Here is a 25,021-nt window from a genome sequence, read left to right on the forward strand (position 1 = left end):
CCTCACCCGTCTTGGCTTTGGTCACGGTCTCCCTTGAAGCTGCCAAACAGCCCCAAGCCTCAGGGCCCTCGCACTTCTCTTCCTCTGCCTGGAACACTCTTCCTCACTTCTGCTAGGTCTCCATTCAAATGTTATCTGACTGCAGAGTCCTTCCCTGACATTTCTGTCTGGATCCTCTAGTCATTTCTTTACTAACCCTTGCTTTGCTTTATTTCCCTTCCCATCGTGTATCACCACCTGATATGTCATATCTGTATGTTATGCAACCCATATTCCTTATTGCATGTAAACGCAATGTGGCACTTTGTCTTTCTGCAGTTGTTGTTCACCACTGTCCCTAGAACCTGCAGTAGATCCTAGCACATGACTGCTGCTCAAATAAAATCTATTGAGTGAGTGAATGAAAGAAAGAATTGAATGAATGAATGAATGAATGAATGAAAGAAACAGCTGGGGGATATAGATGGGGAAATCTAAAAGGAAGCTCTCACAAATACTGGTATTTAAATATTTGAAAAATGGTTATCTTGAATAAATAGTAGAGTGTCAGTTGCTTTAAAAGGCAAAATTAGTACTCATGGGTTGAAGTTCAGTGGTTTCAAAGTTTTGTCTAGCCTTCGAGGGACTTTCCAACAATCCTGACCCTTCAAAGTACGCAGGCTGTCTTAAGATAAACTGAGATGTCTGTACAAGGAAACCTTGGAAAGAAACTGAAACACCTCTTGTGAGGATGTTGTAAAAATAAATCTGTGCCTTGGCTGAGGGAATTCCACTTGCTGTCCTCTGGAAGTTGGTGATTTGGGGCCACTTAGGGTTCTGTTTTTGTTTCCTTCCTACTTGTTGGAGGAACTCCTCGATAAGTAGATGCCCTCACCCTGGGGAATAAAGGTGTAGCCATTGCTTTGCACGTGTGGCCCCATTTCTCTGATGCCCACTCAACCTACTGGGTGTTGTTAGCACTAAGTGGCGAGACCATGAAGCTGTGTGATCAGTTCTGGCCCCTTTGCACATTTGGTTATTTTGCTGAGTTCATTTAAATCATGTAGGTTGTCCTGGGTAAAACAAAAATTCCATATTTTGACTCTTTCTGCTAAGAGTCACTTTTTATTTCTTTATTAGGTCATGTCCTGATATGTCAGCATGAACCATTTTTGAAAGAGTTTGAGCAGAAATATTTTATAACTTGTGTATAACAAACATATCTTTTCATCTAATCAAAGTCCTAGATTCTCCTCCTTCATAGTTATTATTACTTACATACTTTGGGGTAATAAAAAATATGATGCTTTATGGATCATTTCCAAGTCCTCGAGAAATTTTAAGCCTTTTTTTCCCAGTTTATTTTTAATAAACTTTTTCACTATATTTTTTGCAACATTGAAAGTATTTTGCTAATAATGACCCATGGTAACCTTCCAGTTGCGGTAGGGGGGGGGGGGCGGATAACAAAAAAAGTAACCTTGTGGTCTTGTAAACTGTGTATTTGTACATGGAATGACCTGGTGGAGCTAAAGAATCAGGAGGTTGTGTCCTGTTATTTTTAGAACTCTGTATCACTTCACCCTTTTTGCCAGAGTGGTTCCTGGCTAACTTTCCCATGAGTTTTTAACCTTCTTGCTAGGCTTTGCTTATGTAACAGGAAACAGGCTGTCAGGAACAAATAGTGGCGTATCAGGAGCACACATTACTAGCAAATGATTTAGTTTGCCCGGCCCTTCGCTCTCTCAAAGTAGACCGATCAATGATCTCAACTTGAAGACTTTTGAGGTGGCAGTCCTTGATTTAAGTGATACAGTTTCAGTTTGGAGAAGGCCAGTTGTTTTCCCGGGACCATGACTTTGTCCTGGCGACAGAGAAGATGAGCTTATTCTAAGGTGAACTGTGCGGCGGTGTCATGTCCTGGGACTGTGGATTTAAGTACATCTTTGCTCTTTCCCCAACCCTGAAGGCAGGGGTGATGTGCAAGCTTCAGGAGCGAGATGACATGGGGCGAATCGAGCTGGTCCAGAAGCTGGCGAGAGACAACTGTCAGTTTTTGCAGACGGACAAAAAAGACCAGGAGAAGTCTGAACACGTAAGCCCTTTTTCTCTTGGGGGTGCAGGTCTGAAGGGGTGGGAGATGTTTTTGCCTGGTTGTATGTTCGAAGGAAACAATTTTGTTTTTATTTTAAATTCTTGAAGTTTTTTTTTTACCACCTAAAGCATCCTCCTTAGTAAAAATACAGCTCGAAGCCAGTGGTTTATGACACTGGATTTATAAGAGAACTCTTCTCAAAAGTTAGTCATGGAGAAATATAAGAACACATGTTAGCAACTATGAATGCATGTCTGTGTGTGATCCTGATTTGATGGCTTTCAAGTTTGACTTGGGGAATGTCATCCCATCGGAAAGTTTGTGGACTATGAGTTTTGAAAGAACCTGTACTTTTTTGCAGTTAGGACAAGGGTGGTTCTAGTTACCAAACAAATGTATCCTCAGTCACTAGAAAGAGGCCAGCAGAGAAGAACAGAGTATAGATACTCTCACCAAGCGGGAGAGTCAGAAGGGAGTTGTCTTGCGAATGTTTGTGTTCCAACAAGAGTTACATTGTTTGGATGTAGTTAAGCTGGAGGAAAGGGACACTCTGCTCGGTCCCCCTGAAAGCATTTGTTCAGAGCCAGCCGTGGAGCTGAGACGCTGCCCTCATGCTGAGAAGACAATAGAACCACTTTCTTCTGCTGCGCTTTGTTGTCTGTTGGCTTTTGTTGTTGTTTGTTAGACTTCGCCCCCTCCCGGGGCCAGACTAGCCAGGGCTGCTCACGGAGGGGAAAATTCCTCCGTTCCTATAAACGTGTCCTTCTCTGACTTTAATTTTTCCTTGCAGTTTTATTTTCAACCCTTTCCAAAAGGGAAAAAGGTGCTTCGTGCTCTTTCTGCTCCAAGGCCATCAATACCAAAGGGTTTTCCTAAGCAGGAGAGGAGGATGTTCAGAGAGCAGGCTGTTTAGTTTAGTAACATAACATCTCTCCGGGTGTAACATCCAGTCATAACAATTGGTGTCTCAAGGCACAGAGTAATTCAGCAATTTCAAAGCCTGCTAATAGAACTATTTCTGGGGGCTACTATTGACTTTACAAACAGAGGTCTCAGGGGCCCTCCCTTGGTTGGGTACTATTGAAACTTTTAGGGACTTGAGGAATGGAGCAAAAAGGAAACAGGACTCATGGATATGAACAGCAGTGTGGTGATTGCTGGGAGTGGGGGAGTATACGGGGACTAAATGGTAATGGGAAAAATTACAATAAAGATTGTCCAAAAAAGAGAAAAGTTTAGGGACTCAAGTTGTTTAAAACAATTTGAAGGTTGGCGGTGTCCAAGACCGACTCCTAACCCCTGCCATGTCCTGAGCATATTTGCATATTGCAACCCATGGCTTAAGTTTCTCCAAACGATACTTCTTTTAATTCATTTTAATGAGAAGGGCACCCACTTTCACATGCTATATTTCATTGATTTCACGATGCAGCACTGCAATCAGGATGAGTCGTAATGACTGATGGCATGAAAACATGTGATAGTTTAGTTGTGGGCATCTTTGTTTCCAAGTGCTCCTTAAAGTGAACAACGAACTCCACAATGAATGCATTGCACGTTCCGTCCAGTGGGCCAGCAACAACCTGAGCACAGGGCCGGGTCTTTTAAACTCACCAAACAGTGGGGCACCACTTCACCAAGGTTAGACATCACCAGCCTGAGGCCACAAACAGCTTTATGCTTATTTAAAAGGTTCCTGTGTTGCCTTTGACTTATATTTGGTTCAGTTCAGAATGTTTACAGTTCATGAGAATATAGTACCCTCCAAATATATAATAATAGAAGTCTGAACTTGATGTTGATAACTGTAGACTTAACGTGAGACAAATTTAGTGGTGGGAGGTTGGCAGCTTTGCTTATATTGTCTGCTCTGCTGTCTTCAAACCTTCGTGTTCAGACTGTAAAATGGAATACTCAGTTTTGTGCTTCTTGCATAATGCCATAATATGGATGCATTAGTAGCTCTGACGTGTTTGTGCTTCTGAGAGGAAAGGTGGTGTATAAGTAAATGTGGAATCGTGGCCTTTTCTATGTAGAATTTTACTGCAGAAGCTGAAAGGAAGGTAAGATAAAGATCTTTCTTTCTTGGTGATAAATAAAAATGTAGGCATTCCGTGATCTCCTTGCTGCAGGATGACACCAGTTGAACTAATCAATTCTCAATGCTATTTTTTTCTTAACTTAAAAAAACTTGAATATTTTTTTTTGCCCTTTATATTCTCTCTTTCCCATCACCATTTATGCTCCCTGTCCTCTCTCCTACCACCCACCCCCACAATGTGGTCCATGTTCATGTCTGTCTTTACTTTTAAATGTTTTATTTTTATTTTTCAATTACAGTTGACATCCAATACTATTTTGTTAATTTCACGCATATAGCATAGTGCTTAGACATGTACATAATCTATGAAGTGATCCCTCAATAAGTCTAGCACCCTTCTGACAACATACATAGTTATTACAATATTATAGAATCTATTCCCTAAGCTGTCCTTTACATCCTTGTGACTGTTTTGTAACTTCCAATCTGTACTTCTTAATCCCTTCACCTATTTCACCCAGTCTCCCAGCTCCCTCCCATCTGGCAACCATCAGTCTGTTCTCTGTATGTATGAGTCTGTTTCTGTTTTGTGTGTTTATATTGTTCTTTACATTCCACATGTAAGTGAAATTATATGGTATTTGTATTTCTTTGTCTGCTTCATTTCACTTAGCACAACACCTTTAGGTCCATCCATGCTGTTGCAAATAGTAAGATTTCATTTATTTTTATGACCGTGTAATGTTCCATTGTACATAGACACCAAATCTTCTTTATCCAATCGTTGATTGATGTGCAGTTAGGTTGTTTTCATATTCAAGGCTGGTGTTTATTGGGTGCTCCACTAAATGGATTATTTGATACTAAATGCTTACACTTTTTACAATAATTTATTAGGAATAAAAGCCATCTGGTAGGTTATATTACTCTTTTATGTCTTCAGTGTTCAGTACGTCAATACCTGTGCTTGCATGTGAAGTTTATAGTGTCCGTGAGATGGGGGCGGCATTTTTATTTTTCCTGCCCTTGCTTTCCTTTCAATAGTCGTCATCTGCTCTTACTCACGAAAACTCAGTTATAACACACAGCATGTGCAGAGGAAACTACAGTTTACTTAACGTAAACCTAGGTCTGCAGTTTCCTCCTCTTGTTATAACAATAGCAAAAATGATCAAACCCTGGAGTGACTTACAGATTTCCTTTTTTAATGTTTTTTTTTTAGATTTTATTTATTTATTTTTAGAGAGAGGGGAAGGGAGGGAGAGAAACATCAATCAGTTGGCTCTTGCATGTCCCCAGCTGGGGACCTGGTCCACAACCCAGGCATGTGCCTCGACTGAGAGTCAAACTGGCGACCCTTTGGTTCGTGGGCCAGCACTCAGTCCACTGGTTTTACATTTACACAGTGGAATTCTATGCAGAAGGAAGAAAGAAGGAGCTCCTACCCTTTGCAACAACATGGATAGAGCTGGAAAGCATTATGCTAAGTGAAATAAGCCAGGCAGTGAAAGACAAATACCATATGATCCCACCTTTAACAGGAACCTAAACAACAAAACAAAAAAAAAACAAGCAGAATATAGTCAAAGACACTGAAATAGAGGACAGGCTGACAGTGACCAGAGGGGAGAGGGGAGGGAATTTCAGGGGAGAATGGGAAGGGTTTACAGGAACAAATATAAAGGACACATGGACAAAAACTAGGGGGGAGTGGAAATGGGAGGGAGGTGGGGAGGGATGGGAGGGTGGGCTGAAATGGGAGTAAAGGGCAGAAAACTATACTTGAACAATGATTAAAATTAAAAAAAAAAAAGATGGTGGGGAAACCTGAGTTAGGATCCGAGGTGCCATTTGAGTCATTCTTCGTACAAAACTGCATTTCTTCTCCGGGTCTAGAATGCAACATTCTTTTTTCTACATATGTGTCAAAACGAGAAAGACATGAATTTGATAGAATAAAGCTTTTGTTGCTAGCGTGTCTTGTTACAAATTGAAGGGGCTCAGAGCTTTCTGAGTAGGCATTTATAATATTTGCTTGAACTGGTAAATGCCATGATTACAAATGCATGCAATTAGAGGAACATTTCACTCTGTGCTTTTGCCAAGGTATTTCTGAAATAGAAAAAAAAAGTTAAATGTATAATTATCACAAGTTTCTCAGGAAGCCCTTGGTTTCCTATTTTCTGTAAAATAGCTGTAGGCAAAATTACCCAGCATGTATTCCTACGTGTTGAAAATTATGTGAGAACTTTAAGAAGGGGACAGAAATTGGCTATTTCTCCTAACTATTATGATAGTGAGCTTAACCTTTGGTCATTAGTTCTTTAAAGAAATTACCTCTTATATAGGCATCCTATTTCCTCCCTAATTCTGTGATTATATCAGTAGAGAAGGGCCCTGTGTTACCAAATGGGGGCTTTTGAGCTTGACCTTGAAGGATGACTGATGTTCCTAGGAGGGCAGGGTGGGGACGAGTGTTTCGGGCAAAGGGACCAGCAGGAAGACACGGGACTTAAGTGCTGGGTGAGTCAGGGGGAAGGCAGGCTGGCAATGGGCTGTAGGGGAGGTTGGAATTCAGTTGGGAAAGACCCAGAAAGCCACCCTGAGGAGTTGAGACTCGCTTTTCTGGCGAAAGAAAGCTATCCGCGATGGGAAGTGGCATAATCAGATGTGGTCTTCCTAAGGTCTCACTTATCTTTAGAGGAAAAACTAAGTGCAGAAGAGCAAAGTGTGGAGGGAACCCTTAGGAAGCTGTTGCAGTGGGCCAGTGGAAAGATGTCAGCCTAAACCGGGGAGATAACTATGGGAAATAAGAAGGCTATAGATACTGAGAGTCATTTAGTTGGTGAAATTGGCAGAATTTAATGACTGGTAAGGGGGGGGGGTGTATTTTATATTAAGCAATTTTCAAATTTTAAGGTTTTGTTGGTGTCATGGTAGACAGAAGAATGTTCCAGAATGGTTGATCACCTTAGTCAAAGCAATACATAAGGCATTTACCTTGCTTTGTTTTCCTGCGGTCTGTCTGATGAGGCACACGGTGGTTACCTCATTGTTGGGTGGGGATTCTGGCTAACGTTGTGGGGGCCGCATACGCCGTCTTCGTAGCCAACACCTTGACGATACCTTCGCCGGTGGGAATCGCTGGTGGCCCCAGAAGAAACCGCATTCTTTGGCCAGAGCTTTGGCCTTTGCTGCAATGATGTGTGTCCCTCCTTCAGAATGAACTGTGACTCTAGAGGCGCTCTCCTGACCCAGACAGCCTGAGCGGGTGCTGCCACACCGCTACTCTAGAGCACTGTCTCTCTCTCGTTCATTCAGTACAGCTCTGCTAAAGTTAATGAGGTAGAGGGTCTAGCGTGACTGCAGTGGCTTCAACCTTGAGGTTGTATAGTCAGGCTCCTGCCCCAAGGGAGTCTAGTCAAGTTGTGTGGAGAAAACACGTGGACAGAAATAACAGACACACACCAAACAGGCCGAGATGATAGTCCCAAGAGAGAGACATAGGAGTTAGGAGAATTTACACCCAGAGAAACAGGATTCTCTTGTGGCAGAGGTGGAGTTTGACGTGGGCCTGCAGTGGGTTTTAGGTTGAATTGAAGTAATTCAGATAGAAGAAAAGCAATTCCCAGTGGAAGGAATAGCATTAGAAACACACAAAGCAATGTCAGAATAGAAGAAATTTTTTTGGAAATCCAAAACCATGCGATATCCCCAGACTCCCGAGGGCAGTGGTGAGGGAGGAGATGGTGACAAGGATGCAGAAGAAGGAAGAAGGTTTTAGTGAGAAACAAGATTGGGGCCAGACTACAGGGAGTCCTGAGGGCTGAGAAGTTCCACTTCGTTCTAGAAATAATGAGGAGCCATTGGGTAGTTCTGTGAGTCTTTATGAGAAAGGAGGGTGGGGACTTACATGCGGATAATGTTATTTCAGTTTGACAGACTAGGAAGCTGGGGCTGCGGAGGGATGAGACAGAGCTGGTGCATGAACTCAAGTGCGGTGGTGGCCCCTCGTCAGTCGCCCTTGGAGGGAGGACTGAGAGGAGGACAGGAGTCACTGGGAAAGACAGGACGATTATTTATGGAAATGGCGGTGGGAATTGTGGGACGGATCAAAGGAAAAGGAACGCTAAGGCGCTTGATTAGGTGGGGTCCTAACTCAGATTTGAAAAGCGAATCAGCTGTTTACATTTGATCAGTGAAATGGCTGTATTAAAATACATGTTTAGATATGGGCCCTATTTTCTGGAATACAGCTGCACTATTTACCAGAAAACCGAAACTGTTTTTCCTGAAATGTAGTTTATGCTGTATCATGCAGTAACTTGCAGAGTGGAAATACCAACAGCAGCTTCTGAACCAAGTTCCTGGTTTCCCAGCTGCAGAAGTGGGCATCCAGAAAATGTACGTGAGAGCCGTGCTGAGCGGCACGTTCCCTAGGGACCCTGTCTATATCCCTCCCTCGCCCCACCCCGTTTTCTTCAGTTCCTTTGTTAAGTCCGGGGGCCCACCCTGCTTCCTTCCCCTTGTCTAATTCACTGATGAAATATGGGTGAGAAGGGGATTGTGCACGTTCTGAAAGTGAACCTTGGCGCGGTCGACGGCCGGGGCAGGGTCCCTCTCACTCAGCCCCGGCCGGGATTTCCTTTTCCCTGTTTCCTGCAGCCTCATCCTGGAATTCGGCCGACGTCAAAGGGCCCCCGTTCAAGGATTACTAGGGCAGATGTGGTTTGGAGTATCCTGGCTGCTGTCACTCTTATTTGTCATGTTAAAAGTTGGTCTCTGCCTTTTCCCAACTTTCATCTCATCTATCGCTTTGTTTCATTTTTTTAAAGCATAGACATAAGCTGAAAGCCCTCTTTTTACTCTGTATGAAATACTAAAAGGCCACATGATTTTATAATTTTACATTCAAATTCACATCATCCATCTAGTCAAGTAAAGAGCAATCTTGGCATTATTTGAAGTTTAATGGTAACTTAATTAAACCAAGAAACTACTTAAAGACAATGAGGATTTTATGACATTGTTGGTTAGTATTGAAAGCCAGAATTCAGGTGCAATAGGCAATTCCTAATACATTGAATTACCTACCTATAAACTGAGCAATTGCTGTGTAGAAACCATGTTATTTTTCTTAATAACAAAACCCTGACTTTGTGTTGGTTTGGTACTAAAGCACCTTTTCAGAGGAAGTAGCGTCCTTGAGTGAATAATGTTAGTTCGCTTTTAACCAGAATTAATATGGCCGCCAGAGTAACACAAAAGTGGGAGGAGATAGTTCTTGCCTCCGAGAAGGACACACTAGCTGGGAGAAACCCACACAAGGGAAACAAGTGACCCTTCCAGACAGCATTCAGTGAAGTGCTTCAAATGCTTCCACAGGCATCGGAGAGGGGGAAATAACCTTCCGTAGACATGTTTCACGGCTGCATCAATCATGCTCTTCAGAAGCAGGGTGTGTGTGTGTGTGTGTGTGTGTGTGTGTGTGTGTGTGTGTGGTTTTCCTCCAGAAGAGCGGCAGCGAGGCAGCCAGGGGAAGCCGGTGCGGGGCCCCTGCCTGCTGCGTGCTGGAGCCATCTGCTCATTAGCTGCCTCTTTAGGTCCTCACGAGAAGCCCATCTCAAGTCCCCACAGTTTTAAAAATTTCATTTCAGCATTTTTAAAGATGGAGGAATTCGTCATTATGCTTTTTGTTTACTTTTCCGAAACTATCCAAGTTTATTTTAAAAGGCCCAATTAAGAAAATTGACACTGGCTCAGTTAGTTTGATTTATCGAACTCGTGTTCTCCAAGGATCTTCTTTTCTGTACGGTACAGATGCTGCTCCCTAATTTTAATAACGTTCTAGTTGAATTAAAATAGCCATATCATCTCTAGCATGTTAGAGAAATCGTTAAAGTGAAATATTGAAAAGCAGGTTATTTTTCTTTGGCTTCTGTTTTCCTCATTGGAATATCTTGTTTCAGACCCTGTATACTCTTTTTTTCTCTACCCTCATGAAGTCCTGATCTGAATTAATATAATAACTTTATTACCTGATAGATTGTTGTCGGACCAGATAGCACCGGCAATCTTTGCCCGTTTGGTTTCATTTGGGTTTATAATAGATGCCTAAAGACAAAAACATAGAGAAAAGTGGGGCCATCCTTCACAGACGGATGGACAGTTCTTCACGACAACGTGCACTACTCAGGCCTTGGAGACATAGCATGAAGAGATATGAAGCAGTAGAGGGACACAGGTGCCCGCCCACTGACCATGTGTCTTAGGTCCTGGGACAGCCCTGGTGCATCACTACCTTTAGGGAGCTAACGCTCTGCAAGAAACCCACAGGCTGAGTTCACAGTCACCTGTTGGGCATTACACCGGGTGCTACGGAAGCTTGTCGTGGGGAGCTCAGCTGGTCCAGGGAGACATGCATGTGTCTCTGACAAAGAGAATCTGAATGGTCGGGAGAGTTCCCAAGAGAAGACAGGAAGGATGGGCATTCCCGGTAGAAAGAAAGAACATGTGTGATAACGTGAAGGGTGGAATGCAGGGAGGACGCAGCCTCGGTAGAGGCAGGACCAAGTGTCTGGAGCACAGAGGGGCAGGGGGCACGAGGGAAGAGGCCAGCCAGTGAGCCAGGCCTGGGGGCCAGTGGATACAGGGCCTTACAGGCTCAGCGGAAATTGTGTGCTGAGAGCAAGACCCAGCTCTTGTGAGGCACTTGGTAAGCAAGAGAGAGAAAGATGATTAGATTCGAAGTTTGGGGGTTCCTCTGCTGCAATGTGGGAATGGGTTTGCAGAAGAACAGGTTGTGCTCGCTGCTCTCAAAGCTTTGTTTCTGGCTCTCCTTTCTCCCCAGTTCTGTTGGGTTTGCATGAAGCAGAAACCAGCTTAAACGTGAAGGCTTTGCTGTGGGGGGACTTGAGCTCCAGCCCCTCCCTGTGAAGACAGAACGTCCAATTATAGCTCAATCCCAGTTCATTAGCTTCATCCTAAAATATGCTACTGCATCATCGTTTTCTTTTAAAAGTTGACTGATTCGGGCCTGTTTCTGGAGACATGAAGTTTGAGCTTGCATGTCATGTGAATAGTTTCTGTTAATAAGCACCGTGCAAGCATATATGTTCACTTTCAATGTACTTCCTCCACTGCGTGATATTTGCCTCATATCGATTCAGCTGAAGTTTGGTGACTTCTGAGTGAGAAGGAATGTATAAAAGATTTCCATATGAGATGCAAAGAACCATTTTTCCCTTTTAATGAGAAGTGGGTGGAAAGGAAAAATTCCATCTGGCATACAGCAGCCCTAAATGTTGTTTTTAAGATAGCAAAAATAGAAGATAGCTGAAAATATCACAACAGAACATAACAGACTGTGGGCAAGTGTGCAGTACATATTTCTCTAATAAATCATGTTAAATACCCATATTTTACTTAAAACATGACCATGTTCTTATTTGCCGTTACATAAAAATTTGTCTTTAGTTTTTTAAAAAAATAGTCCGCTCCATTACTGAGGGGGAAAGGACTTGCTATGGCATTTAGGTTTACCTGATAGAGTTTTTTTCCAGTTCTTTTTCTTTTCCAATATTTACCTCCTATAACAAAAAAAAAAAAATAGAGAAATAAGACATGGCATGCAGGTTTCTTTATTACACATTTGTACATTATTAAGTGAACAAGGCTCAACACTTTTAACAAACACTTGTAAATGTTCTCTTTGATCGGGTTCCAGGAATGGCTGGGTGTGATTGAGGCAAGCTGAGTCAGAGTGAAGGATTAGGGGCTCCTCAAGATCCAAGAAACACAGAGAGGGAAAGAATAATGGTGATAATAAAACAATTAAGATGGCAGGAAGTGGCTTGGGGATAGGGATTTGTCAGGAGGCTCATGAAAATGTAATAAATCACAAGTGCATATCTTGGCGACCACAAAGGTGGGGGTGGGTGGGGTGGAATGTGTCAAGGTAAAATTTTAGGCCTTTGCAGTTCAAAGAGGGGAGAGATCTACTTCACACAGACGATTCTTTAAACCTTTCATGGTCTTCCCTGGCTACGATTTACAGAGGTAAAACAAGCTCTGTATTGCTACTCATATGCATAAAGAATTCGAATGGTCCCCAGATGGTGCACTGCATGACAAAATCCCAAACTGAATTTGATGGTTGATGGGCGCTACCACTTTCTCCCTGCTCAGTGAACTTACTGTTGTTAGAAGTTGGGGGACTGTAAGGATGCACTGTCTTTTGCCATTGATCCGAGTATCATGGAGTGTTCCTATAACAGTTACAGGCACTGCAAAGAACCGTCATCCTCATGTGTCTTGATTGTTTGGGCAAGAAAACATTTCATTTAAAAACTGGCACCTGAACATGTATGAAGGACCCATGGACAAAGCCAAAGGGGGGTATAATCGAGGGTGGGAGGTAGGGATGGCTGGGGTAGGGGGAAGTCGTGGCGGGAAAATAGAGACAACTGTACTTTTTAAAAAAATTTTTTTAAAACTTCTTTTTTTAAGATTTTATGTACTTATTTTTAGAGAGGGAAGGGAGGGAGATAGAGGAAGAGAGAGAAACATCAATGTGTGGTTGCTGGGGGTCACGGCCTGCAACCCAGGCATGTACCCTGACTGGGAATCAAACCTGTGACACTTCGGTTCGCAGCCCACGCTCAATCCACTGAGCTACGCCAGCCAGGGCAAGAGACAACTGTACTTGAACAATAATTTTTAAAAAAGAGAGAGAGAAGAAAATTAATGAAAAAAAACTAGTACTTGCTCAAAAGGATTATTTAGTTTCCTCTAAAATGGGCAGTAAATACTATATAATCCACTAATTTTGTTGGGAGTTTGTTAAACACAAAAAAAACTGAATATATTTTCATTGATAATATTCTTTTGTTGAAAGAAACCTTTTATCCTCTGTAATCAGAACAAAAAATTATTAATAAAAAAAGCAATTACCAGCGATCTTTCAGGTTTGTTAGAGAAAGCTGTAATTCAGTCTCGCTGTGCTCGTCTCCGTGTGCTCCTGAGGTTGCAATGGTTTGTGGGGCCCTAATGCGAGGCTGCCTGATTGAAAGGACCCTTGCCCCAGCAAACTGTTTCTGTCGAACTGCTTCTCTCCTGCTTATTAGCAATTACCCCATCAGAAAATTAGCACAGCGCCTCCTGAAAGCAGACACAAACAATTTTGTCAGCAAAAAATAAATGGGATCATTCAGCACTTCTTATTAAACACCCACGGGGAAGCACAGACCTAAACATTATCTCAGCACTAAAACAATACTCAGATGTGACTCTGAAAACAAGGGAACCAAGAGGGCAGTTGAGCCCGTGGAGATCACACGAGTCTCCTCCAGGAAGTCACGTGGCCTGAGTTTTAGAAGGTGTGAGTGGAACCACAGAACACACAATGACAGAGGCAGGAGCACAGGTGGCCCCACGTGCTGCTGCCATGTGTCTCTGAGTTTGAGATTAGGGGATCCCAACAGGTGACGAAGGGAAGATGTTGACCTTGGATAAGGCAGAATTCTGACTGACCCTGAAAATCCAAGGGAAGAAACTTTGGAACAAAGCGGAGAGCCAGCTTTATTCTGATTGTGTTTGAAGGAATATACTTGAATGCCAGATGCTTGTGGTCAGAAGCCTTTCATGACTTTCTGAACTATTCAGGGCCATTTCCACTGTAATTTGGCAGTCAGATCTGACCTTTATCTCACTTTTCAGTAGATCCCATTTCCGTCCCCAGTCAGTAAATCTCGGATTCCTGTCCCTCAGTATTACTCATAATCTTGGCATACACAGGAGATCCGCACAGACCGGAGACTAGCTTGCCACACCCTGGAAAAATCCTTATTAATACAGATCAGAGTGGCCCTAGGTAAATTCAACATCTGCAGCTGCTTATTCCCCAGGGCCCCGCCCTCAGCTGTTTGCCAGTTTTGCATCTTAGCTCTGGCTCCTACTTTTTCCTTCCACACCTGGCTACTCCAGAGCCCTTAGGGAAGAGCTGTAGTGGGCGTGTTTCTGTGGCCCCTGTTGGCCCAAGCCTAAGTTTAGCTTCAATCCAGAATGGAAAAGCCTTTCCTTCTGAGCGGTGCCGGATGGCAGAGTGCGGGCATCTCTGGCTGGGGGACCTTAGAAGGAGGAGTTGGGTAGTGCAGGCCCGAGGAAGACCCACAGTGAATTGAATGTGTCCGTAGCTGAATGGGCAGAATTCGGTCACTTCCCAACTTCACGGAGGTCTTCACGCAGAGGCCAACATCCCTCATCAGGCAGTCAGAGACTTCGTTTCTCTACCATGAGCCGTTACCTCAGATCCCGATGCTTGAGCTCGTAGACATCTTTGGAAAGAATCACACCATTCAGCCATCACTCATAAAGCTGACTTTGTTGAGGGCGCAAGCAATTTTTAATCTCGGGAGAACTTTCTCCTTTTCACAGATAGAGCACCATTTTTAAAAAAAGGATCTGCTTAAGAGTAATTTATTCTTGCCTCCACACACTGAGAGAAGCATTTGTGGAGCACCTGGGAACCAGGCACCACAGGAAATAGAACAGAGACAGAAGTGAACAGGATCTGATTCGAGCCCCAAAGGCCCCCACCGTTCAGTGAGGGAGGCAGATGGGAGAACAAAGGTAGCAAAGAAAAAGCGCCATGAGCAGACGGAAGAGAGAAAGGGGTGCACTTTGTATAAGGTGTCTATTTCCAGAAAATTGTTTTCGCACATTCTTGCTAAACTAAACACCATTTTTTTTAACTTCCTGGGTGATGATCAGGTAAGGACAAAAGTTATAAAGGGCAAAGTTCATAAATCTCAAATCTAAAGAAAGTGGGCATTTACCATTCATTCTTCCCTCCTGTTTCTAGCCATAAAATATGTTTTTCCAAAAAAAGTGTATTGTATAGTTCTTGACCTGTTTCACAGTTGGATTTGTTTTTGAAAACAGACTTCATTACCGAAGAGTTTTCAAGTGTTTGAAACTGCTGAAGAGCAGAGGTACCAGGCGACTGGCTGGAATTTGTATTACATTTCTGTTGAAGATTTTTTGTTGTTCTTATTTAAAGTTATTCTACTCATTGTAAAAGTAATACATGCCCTTTGTAGAGGAATTTAAAATAATGAAAATCTACCAGGAAAAAAAGAAAAATTTAGGATAACTAACCACAATCCCCCCTCACCTTCGAGGTATGCACATGATGAGACTTTCCTTAGGTTTCCCTAACACAGTTGACTTAACCACCCTTCCTCTGGGCGTCACACATGGCTTCAAAATTTTGCTGTTAGAAATGACCTAACATGCACATCTCTACAAAAAAAAAATCTTTACCTAAGTTCATATTTCTTAAGGATAAACTCTTGCGTAAATTACTACCTACGAGTATGAACTGTGTTAATCTCTTTTATGTTTTTGCTTAATTCCTTTCCACAAAGCCGGTGCCAGTTTTCACTTACATCAGCAACGCATGAAAGTACTTGTTCTGTGATGCCCTCACCCTCACCTTCACCCTCTCTGAGTATTACGTTTCTTAGGAGGAGAAACTAAGTATTCTTGTCAGGTTGATGGGGGAGGGGGGTATTATTTTGTTCAGTGTACATTCCTTTTCTAGTGAGGTCGTATATTTATAATGTATGTCAATCCATTTATCTTTCTTCTGTAATAATCTGTTGGCCTCCTTTGCCCATTTTCCCACTGGGATTTTTCTCATTGATTTGAGTTTGCTCTTTACAGGGGTGTAAATCTTTGTCATGTTTGTTGCATGTAGCTTTCCCCATTTCGATTCTTATTTACTTATTTTATACATATATGAGCAAAACTGTTGATGTGTGTTTTTCATTTTCAAAATTGCTTTTAAAATTAGAAACTTTCCAATTTCTTGGCCAAATACCCAATTTTATTTATTTTCTTCTATTTCTTCTAGAGTTGCCCGTTTCACTTAGATCTTCACGTAGCTGGGATTTGTTTTTGTAATGTAAAAATGAGATTCCTTGATTAGCTACCCCATGCAGAATTTTGTAGTCATTTTAAAAATCCATTTTATTCTGGAGAAATTGAAATTCTGTTAACAAACTTTCTCCAAATTAAACATAACGAGTACAAATTTAGCGAATCACATTACCTTCAGTGTTCTCATTTGTAAAGTTAAAAGGCGAAAGATCTAAGATTTCTTCTAGCTCTGATACTCCTTTTTAAATTGAAGACCCCCTCTCAGATTCAGCAGCACCCACACTTTTGAGTGCCGAGTGCTGTTTGGGGAAATGTCGCTGTGTAAAGCGGACACCAACTGATTACTCAGGAGGTTCGAGTTTTTACTGTGGTTTAACATGCCTATCAATGCCAAGAATCATTCTGTTCTTTTATGTTCTAAATTTTCTCCTGTGGATAGAACTCCTAAAAATTTACTCTTTGGGAAATGGTGTTGATATGGGACAGATGGCTGATCTAACATATCCAGCTAGAAGGATCTCTGCTCGCAGGATATTAAAGCCGTATTTCAAGTCAAGTCATTAAATATTTGGAGTTGTTTTTCTGAGTTCAGAATGTCCTAAGGAGGACTGAGATACAGAACTCCCAGATAATGACAGACTAAAAAAAAATGCTTCATCTCACTGCCTTAAACTATTAGAAATGACAAGAAGGTGGCCTCGTTATTTATATCAGCATAGTTCATTAACTAGCCCCTACCCACAGCCAAGCTCCAAACCCCTGCTTTTAAAAACTGCAAGTTGGTATCTCTCCCACGTCTCTCTCACAAAGAATTTGTTCTTGGGGCAATCCCCATGTTTTATTTGAACTTTTATCCCCAGCATCTAGCTCTGGGCTTTCAGTCGAGGTTTGCAGGCCTGAGTCTGGCAGAGAAGGCAGCTGTGGGTGATTTGAGATGTTTCCCAAGTTCAAGCCCTCAGACCAAATCTGTACAAATCCAAGTTGTGCCAGCTCTGGGATTCCAGTTCATTGGTGATTTGAAGTTTTAAATGAAAAGTTTTGTACTTTGAGCAATTAACCTGTAAGTGACAAGCAGAAAAGCAGGAAGGTTTATCAATAGTCAGTTTGTAACTGTAGACAAGCCTTTGAGAGAATTCATACCTGGTAGAGTAGGCACACACTGTCCAACTTCAGTGAGTCGCAGTTTACGGGGCAAGGTTTTTACCTGGGCAGGGTTGTATGTGAAGATTTCCATCCTCTTTGGCACACAAGTCCACATTAATAACCAGGATACGAGGACATTTTTGTCGTCTGTACTATCACTGAAATGCTGTCATTTCTTTGCAGTGCCTCCTTCTCTTTCCCCACATAGCCACCCCCCACCCCAGAAAAAGAGGGAGAAGGGCCTACTACTACTATGCGACCTCGTTTGTCTTCTCTTAACCTTCTCTCTCTTCATTTCCCAGCTTTGTTTGTTTGCCTGTCAGGTCGTTTTAGCAATATTTCACCACATTTTTAAATTTTCTTAACATGCTTTAATACCAACTTCATTGCATGGTTGTGCAATGAACCAAGAGTGACACAATCTTACCTTCCTCCCAGTCTCGTGGCAAACTATGACATGAGGTTTCTGAGGTGGTTACTGCAGAGTGCAGGGGCACCTCTCCAAAAACATCAAGGAATGTACAAAACGTGAAAAAATAAAACCGTTTACTTAAGATGCTTTGTATCCCCATGCTCCTATGCCATGTGATCTAGCAGTTGCTATGGTAACTAGGAATTTTTCCTTCCATAACTTACATAAGTACCGAGGCTGCCCTTTTTATTAATGCTGTGCCCTCTGTGAAGCCACACACACACACACATGCATGTGCACACAGATGCACACAGGAAAACTCACAATCACATATGCACAAAAGAGACTGAGAGAGTTCCTTGACTTGAAGCCTTTGCATTTTCTAAGCATATCACTTTATACTATCTTCACGTTTTATTTTCTTTTTTCTGGCTTTATTAAGGTAAGATTGACAAATAAAATTGTATATATTTAAGGTGCATGATGTGATGTTTTAATATACCTACACATTGTAAAATGATTACCACAATCAAGCTAACTAATATATCCATACTTCACACAGTTACCATCAGAGAGAGGGAGAGAGAGAGACTCTTAAGAGCTACTCTCTTAGCAAATTTCAAGCATTCAATACTTTTTAAATTTGAAGAATGTTCCTTTTAGATCTGTTCAGAGTTATAAGAGCTAGCGCTTTCAAGTAATTTCAGCTTATAAGTTAGGTCTTTACCTAATCAGGGGCATTTCCCACCACAGCTGAGTTTCCAGTAAGAGGAACTTGCGAGGAAACGCCGGGCGTAGGAGCCAGTCAGGCTGGCCATCCCGTGCTGCTCTGACAAACCAGACGATCCTCCGATCCTCTTAGTGTTCAGACTCGAAAGGTTCTGTAAAACTGCTGCTGTGAATTATTCACAGCCCAGGTGACAGGTATGCCTGCTGCTAGGGTATGGAGACTTAGAGCCTTTATTAGCATAGGTTCTTATCCCATCTTTGGGCTGCTTGGCAAAGTGTCATTGTCGATAATTTCCACTTAGAATGGCTGCGCATGTATGTTACAGGCACAAACAGTGATTTCAGAATTCTTAGAAACTGAAATGTATTTCTGTGTAACACTTATATTGTAATGACTATAAAATCTAGGAAGCAAGATTCCGGGTGTTTGTGTTTTGTTTTTTTTAAATCGAAGGAAACATGTGAATTGTATTTTCAGGGCCACCAAGACACACCAACAATAAGAGGTGGCAAAAGGTGCTGTTCCCAGCACTGAGTCACCTCATTTTTGCAAATCCCAGTGTGACAGGACCTGTCACAGACAGGTCTTACAGACAGTCTGCGCGGATACCGTGGGTTGACAGAATTTACATGTTCAAAGGATTGACAAAATTTTCTCCAGTGACCTCGAGTGATGGACTGGTTTTTCCTGTCTGCCCATTAGGAAATGCTGAAGGATCGAGTTTAGGATTTGAAGGCATCCTCATTTCTCGTGAGTTCCCTTCAGCAGGCCTCTATCAGGCATCGTACGCTCTCTGGTGCCCCTTGGCCCAGGCAGCTTGATTCCAGAGGAGCCAAGGGGTCCGTTGGTGATTTCCCAGCACAGCCCGTTGTATATTTCCATGAGTCTTAGCAGGACGCAATCACTACTGTGTTTGGAATGGAGGGAGGCAGAGGCAGTGGATTTGGTGGCTTCGCCCCAGTGGCCAGGGCTGATGTTTGTACCTCAGACTTGCTGATGCTGATGGGTGCCATCTGCTCCCACGTAGATTATCAGGAACCCCACCCAGAGACGAGAGGCTCATCAGGTGTTAACTCACTCTCGAAATTTTATTTTGTTGAAATGTAAGAGTCAGAGACACATTCTGTCCCATCTTTGAGACTTCAGCCTCTAGGCGTGTATGGCTTCTGGGCGAGTGAGACTTACTACAAAGGGGAAGGCGGGTGTCAGAGAGAAACAGCCCTGCACGCCCATGGAAGTGACCCATTTCCAGTCCCGGTCCTCTAGCAGAGGGGCTTCGTGTCTTCTTTCCTCCAGGCTCCGTGAGCTTCGTAATGAACGCCACGGTGGCTTCTGGCTCTTGGTGGCGGGCCGTGCAGCTCCACAGGGAGCAGTTGTCAGTGCAACTGAAAACATCCGATGACATTAGTTACGCATTTCTTTAAATGTGGATGATGTTTAAACACATGCACATATACACAAAGTTGTCCCAAGGCCCTGATACAAATCCAGTTTTATAACATTTTGGTGTTAACATACGTGGATGTCATACAGTTGCAACAGAGTTTGTATGTTTTCCTGCATCTACTTGTTGAGGGCTTTCTCTGGGTCCAGCATTCACAATTGGGTCAGTAAGCTAGGTATTACCCCATTTCACAGTCAAGAACAGGCAAGGATGCTCAGAGAGCTCAAACAATGCAACCAAGATCACCCAGCTAGTGAGTGGCAAGTCTAGGATTTGGACCTAGGCAGGTCCGTCTTCACTTTGGTGTGGCTCTCAGTTTAATTTGATTCAGGTCATAAGGGCTTTTAAGGGCTGTCATCATCTGAGTTTCCTTTGTGTACTAAGAATTAGTTATTACCCATGAAATAGAAATGGACCATACCCTTTGTAAGGGGTCTGGTAAAAGGGAGCTTGGTAAGGTGGGTGTGTGAATTGGTAAACTAGATTACCTAGTCACTGGTGTTTAGGGTAGTTAGAGTGAGACTATGTTAGGCATTTTCCATACACCGTTTTTTTCCCCAGTAAATTGATGTGAATTGCAGTAAAACTGATGGAGGCATTGGACACGAAAGAGTGTCCAGACATAATGCATGCAAGAATCAGGTTGAGTCAGGTGGCACATACCCTACTCTAAAAGCTGTGAGAGTGTGAGCTGTTTTCCTGGCATCAAGATGATGGACAGGTATGACCTGTGTTGAGGGATAGGGACATCTAAATTCATAAGTGGACAAAGGCTTCTCTGGAAACCAAAAGGTCAGGTGTGCCAAGTCATTCCGATTTGCATGCCCTCCTTCGTTCTAGCCTTGCTCTGTGCTGCAGGCAGTGAGTCCTGACCGCTGTGGATTTGATCACCCGTGATCTCTTGCCTCCCACCCTCAAGTGGGACTTGGCCCTTGGGAAATGTCGCAGGAGATGAGTGAGTAGGACAGAGGTCAAGGTGTTTCTTCCCACCCCTGACCCACTTCCTACCTCGGTTCCGGCCATGAATGACCACATCTGTCTGGTGGCTGCAGCCCCCCTCGGAGCCTCTCATTCGCGTCAGTGGGGTCCGGTACTCACTCTTGTCCGTCTCTGCTGGTTGATGGCTATCTTGCCACTTTTAGGGGGTCAATTTCCTCCAACCTACCTACACTTCTGTAAACAGTCCCTTCATTAAAGACATTCAGGACCCTAGCTGTGCGTGCCTCTCTTTTTTTGCCAGAATGATCCATTAAGCAAATAAAGCTTATTGAAATGTACTTGAGATGCAAAGATATTTACTTTATAAAGTTCAAGATTTCACAGTCTAGACTCATCTCTTCTGCTCTTCTCTGCGGTAGGCATACTAGAGGGAGCTGGCCTCAGGCTCACATTCCTAGGCTTGTCCTAATTGGAGGGTTCTCAGACAGCTCATCGTACAGGATGATCATTAGAGGCAATAAGATTTAATAAATGCAGTTCTCTTGCGGCCAGAGCTTCCTAGCCCATCGTATTTGCTGGTCTTCCGCGGGACTTGGTTCGTGTCCCGTAACAACTTGTGTTTGCCGCCACGCCTATGGAAGTCAGACCCTAACTAGATTTGGGAACTTTTGGGATGATGAATCCTATCAGTCCCATTTAGGCTTTGAGTCCCTCATCTTAATGTGTGTGGGATTTTAAAAAGGAACCAGTTGCCATGATTTACACACTCTGTTTCTGCCAGAGTCGCCTGCACAGAGATGCGTGTGTCGGGCCAGAGCTTTGCAGTCCGGGGAACCTAAGCAGCCGCTGCCTTGGCACACATCTGCTTGCTTACTCTTCCTCTTTGTGCACTCCCCTGATCCGCTCTGCCTTGCCAGCAATGTTTTTTGACCTTTTTCTTTTACATCTGTTTACTTCTTTTCCATGAGGAAAAAAAGAATCATGAGATACATTGTCAGCAAATTTTGTGAAGGCTGTGTCCTCAGGCAAAATTGTTTTTGGCCCAAAGAGATTTTCTTTCAGATAAGTGCTTCGCTTCCGCTGCGCCCTCATTCTCAGGACAGAGTAGACGCGGGCTCTGGCGGCCGGGGTTGCTCAGCTGTGCGTGAATTCCCGTGGAACAAAGATGAGAGGAGATACCTAACTGCTAACTCATGGGCATCGTTCCTGTTTAGGAGAGCCGCCAGTTTGAACTTCTGTGAGAAAAGTAGAGTCAAGGCAGCTGAGCTTTGTAGCATCTCGGTGTTGGAGGAGCTGCTGCAGTCATCATGTCCAGCCCCACTCACCGAAGAACTCTCTTCCCTTGTCCTACAATGCTGGCGGGCTCTGCTCCAGACGAGCGAGAGCTCATCCCCCCTCTGTGGTCGATACTCCTTCAGTGAAGCCACAATCTTCCTCCTTTACCTAGCTACCCATCAGTGGAAGGTCCCCTGTCTAGAACATCGTGAGTAATCCTATGGACCCCTTTCCCGTAAGGCGAGGGGCCTCAGGGAATGGAAATCACCTACTGTGGCGTTATTCTCCCGATCTTTTCTGCCTCAGACATTCCAGCTACCTGGACAGCAGGTCACAGGGCATTTTCTCAGACCCCCTTGTAGCCCCTTGGTGCAGGGGCCCAAGTACCCCATCGGCAAACCCCTGTGCCCGCAGGCTAATCACAGCCCAGTTATTTTTTTTTTTAGGTAAAAATTGCATAGCATAAAATGAACTATTTCCAAGTGTACAATTTAGTGTCTGCCCAGCGCTTGAGCCCATCAGGCCCAAGGCAGCTGATGAACTGGAAGCCCCACCAGCCTTAACCTGCCTGTCTCTGGGCGCCCACGTTGTATGGAAACAGCAGGCGCCCACGGACGCTGCAGGCCCCGGCTGTGCTTAACTTCGGTCCTGCCCATGCTGCGTTTTCTCTTGCTGGGGCTTGAGCTCTGCCCTGGTCTGAGCTGACTTAGCTGTGATCCTGACACCGCGCTCAGCCATCGTCAGCCCCCTTCTTCTCTTGGAATTCAGTCCCTCGATAGCTTTTCCAAGCCAGACTAGCCACCTAGGACAAAAACTGGCTACCCTCGCAGTCCTGAGCCTCCCCATGGCTCCGCCACACCTGTTGCCTGACCCACCGACCCGATGGGCCTGCCTTGGCTTTCAACGCCAGGGCACACCCTGGCTCCGATAGTTACAGTCTCTGATGCATGTCACTGACCGTCTTTAGGGGCATCTATGGTTCTGTGGTTCTGGCTAAGAGTTCTGTTGCTGAGCTTTGCCTGGTTCAGTCGCACCTTCATCATGCCCTCATCCTGTGACTGTGCTTGGCCGAGCCACTTTTCAAAACGGTGGTTTTAATAGCAGTTTCCTGAGAACTTCGTTGTAATGACTAGGTAAGGTACAGGTGTTCGGCTCTCAGCCTCGCCTGATGTATGGTAAACCTTCGCAACAAGTGTTTGTTGTTGTTGTTACAGATTTATCTGTCTGGTCCTCGCCTGATTGCTCCCTTATTGTCTGTTGCTAGTGGGTCTGTTAGTTGTTGCGTGTGGCAGCACTGTCTCCTTCGTTCTTGAGTTGTAGTTACCGCTGCCACCATGAGATAAAGTCTTATTAGCTTTTGATGGTCCACTAACTAAAAATTGTTTGACAGGTTATATTTCACAAAATATGTATCGTGTATCCTCTTAGATATTGGCCAAATCCTGGGGCTGCGTCACGGTGATGTCCACACCAGCCGCCCGCAGGCCAGCACGTACCCCGAGTCGGTGCAGGTCATTTCGATCTGATAGCAGCCCCTTGCCGATCTTTATTATTGTTCATTTTGACGAGCGTGTCAACTTTTGTTTTGAGTTGACCCGTATCTATTTGAGTGCCTCGTCTCAGTGGATGATCAAGAGTCAGAACAGGAAGGGACAGTGTCATGTGCCACCAGAGGAGTTTGATGGTCCTTCCGTAGGAAGAGCACCTCTCAGCAAAACATCCCCTGTGTCAACACCATCAGAATTCACCACTTGAAATGTATTCTTCGAGATTTAAGATGTCACTCTCTAAACCTTCACTCTGCAATGCACATTTATGCATTTACCTTTTTGTTCATGTATTGTATAAATTCATTCAGTTCGTGTTCTTTTGGTATCTGTGAAGTGGCAAGACCCTGACTATTTCTCGGGAATTCAAAATTGGAGAGGTTACGGTGCCTGCCCTAAAGCAAACTCATGCTTCAGGAGGGAGGTGAAAAAGTGTATCAGTGTGTGCTCCTTGCGGTGCTGAGTCAGAGGGCTCGGGTGCTGCTGAGGGGCCGCAGAGAAAGGCCAGCCCCATCAGGCTGGAGGTGGGAGGGGCAGTTCCTGGAGGAGGCGGTTCTCGAAGTGAACTTGGTGGGATGAATAGTAGTTAGACCAAGTAGGTTATGATATGAAAAGAGTCATGACAAGCTATTGGCTATAAATGCTGTCTTCATCTGTTTGGGCAGCCGTAACAAAATACCACAGACTAGGTGGCTTATATACAATAGAAATTTATTTCTCATCATTCTAGAAGCTGTGAGATCAAGGCACTGGCAGATTCCATGTCTGACGAGAGCCCACTTTCTGGTTCTCAGATGGCTGTCATTTCTCTGTGTCTTCACATGGCAGAAGAGATGAGGGATCTTTCCGGGACCTCTTTTATATGGGCGCCAGTCCCATTCACCAGGTCTTGACCCTCAGGAACTGTTTACCTCCCGAAGACCTCACGGCCAGACAGAGCACATGGGGGATGATATTTCAATGTATGAGCTTTTGGATGGGAGACACAAACATTCAGTCCATAGCAAATGCCTTCCTATAAATAAATGGACATCTTGAGTTACTGTGTTGACAACCCCGAGAGGGAACAGCAATGTGACTTGTGCTACTTGTATGACCTTGGGTGCCGTGGCATCAAGCTAGGTGACTCTTTGTGTTCTCCATCTGAGAGGTCTCTGCTGCTTTCTGCTTCAGACAGGTTTGATTGTGGAGTGCTGGGCCACCTGAGGAGCGTTGAGGACCCTGGCTGGGGCCCAAAGGAGCAGGCAGGGGAGATACGAGGCCAATAAAATTACACATATTGACCAATTCATAGTTTAGACCATCGTTTGACCTGTCCATGCCCACCCCCTTTTTTTCTTGTGCCCTAGACTGAGGGACAGTCCCATTGAGTGAAGGACTCCCTAGTGGTGTGTTAGTTACCTGGCCTCCCATTTGTGTGTTGCGTGGGAGTTTAGTTTGGTAGAATTCTGACACTCAAGTTCAAAACACAGCTAT

At 43.9% G+C, this 25,021-nt stretch overlaps 1 protein-coding gene across 1 annotated transcript in view; it reads left to right on the forward strand.

Annotated features, from left to right (window-relative positions):
• The window catches only part of RAPGEF5 (Rap guanine nucleotide exchange factor 5), a 221,849-nt gene that overhangs the window by 122,599 nt on the left and 74,229 nt on the right, over positions 1 to 25,021 (forward strand). Inside the window, exon 9 of the mRNA XM_028526158.2 lies at positions 1,949 to 2,074. Within this exon, the coding sequence (XP_028381959.2) occupies positions 1,949 to 2,074 (126 nt within the window). The remainder of the gene's footprint in view (positions 1 to 1,948; positions 2,075 to 25,021) is intronic.

Source organism: Phyllostomus discolor, chromosome 10 (assembly GCF_004126475.2).
Source record: "Phyllostomus discolor isolate MPI-MPIP mPhyDis1 chromosome 10, mPhyDis1.pri.v3, whole genome shotgun sequence".
NCBI classification, from domain to species: domain Eukaryota; kingdom Metazoa; phylum Chordata; class Mammalia; order Chiroptera; family Phyllostomidae; genus Phyllostomus; species Phyllostomus discolor.